This window comes from Buceros rhinoceros, unplaced genomic scaffold (genome assembly GCF_000710305.1).
Source record: "Buceros rhinoceros silvestris isolate BGI_N320 unplaced genomic scaffold, ASM71030v1 scaffold12220, whole genome shotgun sequence".
NCBI classification, from domain to species: Eukaryota; Metazoa; Chordata; class Aves; order Bucerotiformes; family Bucerotidae; genus Buceros; species Buceros rhinoceros.
This window is the reverse complement of record NW_010387933.1, coordinates 13,297-16,131: the sequence shown is the minus strand read 5'-3', so window position 1 is coordinate 16,131 and position 2,835 is coordinate 13,297. Positions and strand designations below refer to the sequence as shown.

At 55.2% G+C, this 2,835-nt stretch overlaps 1 protein-coding gene across 1 annotated transcript; it reads left to right on the top strand.

The window, feature by feature from the left end:
* Positions 1-7: 7 nt before the first annotated feature.
* Positions 8-977, top strand: LOC104497034 (olfactory receptor 51G2-like; the record flags this gene model as incomplete). The annotated part of the gene is given in 3 exon segments (XM_010140281.1): positions 8-206; positions 209-316; positions 319-977. Coding segments are annotated over 3 exon segments (966 nt in total), but the record flags the coding sequence as incomplete, so codon positions are not given.
* Between the last annotated feature and the right edge of the window lie 1,858 nt (positions 978-2,835).

The following is a 2,835-nucleotide window of genomic DNA, read 5'->3' as shown; positions in this document are numbered from 1 at the left end:
GGCGCGGCTACGCTTGGCCCCAGGACACCCCAGCCGTGCCCTGATGTTCCTACTGACGGACATCCGCGGGATGGCTCCTTTCCACTGCTGAGTCTTCTCCTTTGGCTGTCTGATGTATCTCAGTGCAATGCTGGGAAATGGCACCATCCTGCTCGTCGTGAGAGAGAATCAAAGGCTCCACCAGCCCACGTACTTCTTCCTTTCAATGCTGCCACCACAGACCTGGGCCTGACTCTGGTCACGCTGCCCACGGTGCTGCATGTGTCTTGGTTTGGCACCGGAGAGATCAGCTTCCTGGCCTGCCTCACCCAGATGTTCTCGTTCACACCTTCTCCTTCATGGAGTCCTCGGTGCTCCTGGCCATGGTCTTTGATCGCTACTCGGCCATCTGCTGCCCACTGAGACACTCCTCCATCCTCACCAGCACCAGGGTTGCAAAGATTGGGCCGGGGATGGTCTGCCGCTCTCTGATGCTGTTTCTGCTCATCTGCCTGCTGACGCAACTGCTGTTCTGCGGGTCCTATGTGCTGTCCCACTCCTACTGCCTGCACCAGGACGTGATGCGGCTGGCGTGCACGGACTCCACCCTGAACAGCCTGCACGGCCTAACCCTGGTGCTGTTCGTGACCCTAAACTCAGTGCTCATCATCCTCTCCTACACCATGATCACTAAGGCCATGGTGAGCATCACCTCCAGAGGGGAGCAGACCAAAGCCCTCAACACTCGCATCTCCCGCTTCTGCGCTGTCCTCATCTTCTCTGTCCCCACGGCTGGCCTGTCCATTATACACCAGTATGGGAAGAATGCTGCACCCTTCTGCCGAGTGTTCATGGCCAACATCTACCTCTTTGTCCTGCCTCTGTTGAACCCCGTCATCTACAGCATGAAAAACAAGCCCATTCGCTAAGGCCTCCCTGGGGTCCTGTGTCAAAGACTGGACTGGTCTGGCCGTGACCAGCAGCCCAGGAGTCACTGAGAAGCGCGACACTTGCCTACGTGAAATGGCCATAAAAAGTGACAGGTCAAATGTAAACAGGAGTTTAGGAGAGAGAAAAAGTAATGGGAAGAGCAGCTTGGGAAGGATTCTTTGGCAGCAGGAAACCATCAGGAAACAGGAGGACCACTTGCTGACCAAAGCTGACCCTGAGCATACTCAGGGGTGACAGGTGACATTCCCCATAGCAGAGAAGCTCAGGGAATTCTGCGCATCACAATGCTATGTCCTACACGGTCTTCATGGCAAGTGGGTTAGAGGGTCTTGGTCAGCCCAAAGTACATCTGGAGGAGGGGTTACACCAAAGAAATATCGGTCAAACATCACTCACTCTCAGGACCAGGCGTCATTCTCCTGAGAGTCTGGAACAAGCTCAGATGCGAAGCTGCAGAGATGCTGAGCAGAGTGTGCATCACCCTACTGCAGGTGGTCACAGTGCTCTGGGGCATATCAGCCCTTCGGCTCCACCGGCAAAAGGTGCTCCATGGGGCCCGTGAGAGCTGCTGACCAGCAGGCTTCATTTCCATCGCTGGTGGGTCAGTAGAGGCCGGGATAAAGAATCGAGTCACCAAACCTGTGGGTAAACACACAGGTAAAGCTCTTGCAGTCAGCCAGGATCCTGCAAGGGGGAATCCCACCGCAGCCGTCTGCTGGCCTTCTGCAAGAGAGGCTCCGGCCGCGGCTGTAACACACGTGGACACACAAAATAATATTTGACTAAATAATTCAGTGAAATTGCTTTGTGGGGGGATCAGAGGAAACTGTTCTGGGGCTGGGAAGTCGGCTGAAGTCCAGAGAAGGGCCAGCAGTGGCCTTCCCAAGGGATCTCTGCGAGGATTCATTCTGCCTTGTCATCAGCGACCTGACCGAGGGAGTGCACGGTGAGCTCCCAGAGCTTGCAGATGACACCGGACCAATGGCAACTGCCTTCTGTGTTTTTATAAGCTTGTTAAAACTTTAATTGCAATGACAATGAATTCTTGGCTCCACAGAGGACCTGTGCTGCCTTGAGCTGTAACAGGCTTTGGAGTGTGTCACAGCCCCAGCCCCAACACACACAAAACGACCACGGGACTCGGTAGCCCCTCACTGCGATGAGTGATTCTTAGGATCACAAGTCCCACAGAAGCGGGTTTCAAAGCCAGGAGTCTGAGGAAACTTCTGCTGCATGGTGGTAGGTGTATTAATACCTGATAGTTCTCCTGGGCTGCCGTGAGAAACAGGGACACCCCATGAAGGTTTGTCAAACCCTGGAAAGGGGCTCAGCCGCACCCACTCTGGGGTGTCCCACAGCTGGGGATCTGACCGGATCCCTTTTTGCAGGTAATTCCACTCCCATTATGTCCTGATGGTATCAGGAGCCTGGTGCTGATGCGCTGATACTGGGCAGGGTCCGTTTCCATCCGGGTCTGCACTGAGCCAGTAAGTGGCTGGTCCAGGCAGAGCAGAGGAACCACCCCAGCTGCTGTGAGTCTGCAGCACCCTGGAGTGGGCTGGTTGCAGTCCCTGGGTATGGTGACTGTCAGCTCCTGCGGCACAAATCACAGCTTTGGGTATTCTTGTTCCTGCTGGAGATGTCTCCTGGCTGGAACAAGAGGGCTTTGCTGTATGCCGATGTCCTCGAACACTTCAGTCTGAGCAAACTCAACAAGTGTAAAATCCTTGAATAAACATCTATGGCATGTAGAACCATGGAGTGATCGAGGCTGAAAAAGCCCTTCCAGCTCCTCCAGTCCCCCCCTTCCCCCAGCACTGCCCAGTCCCCACTGACCCCTGTCCCTCAGCAGCACCTCCACACAGCTGGGAAACCCCTCCAGGGATGGGGACTCCACCACTGCCC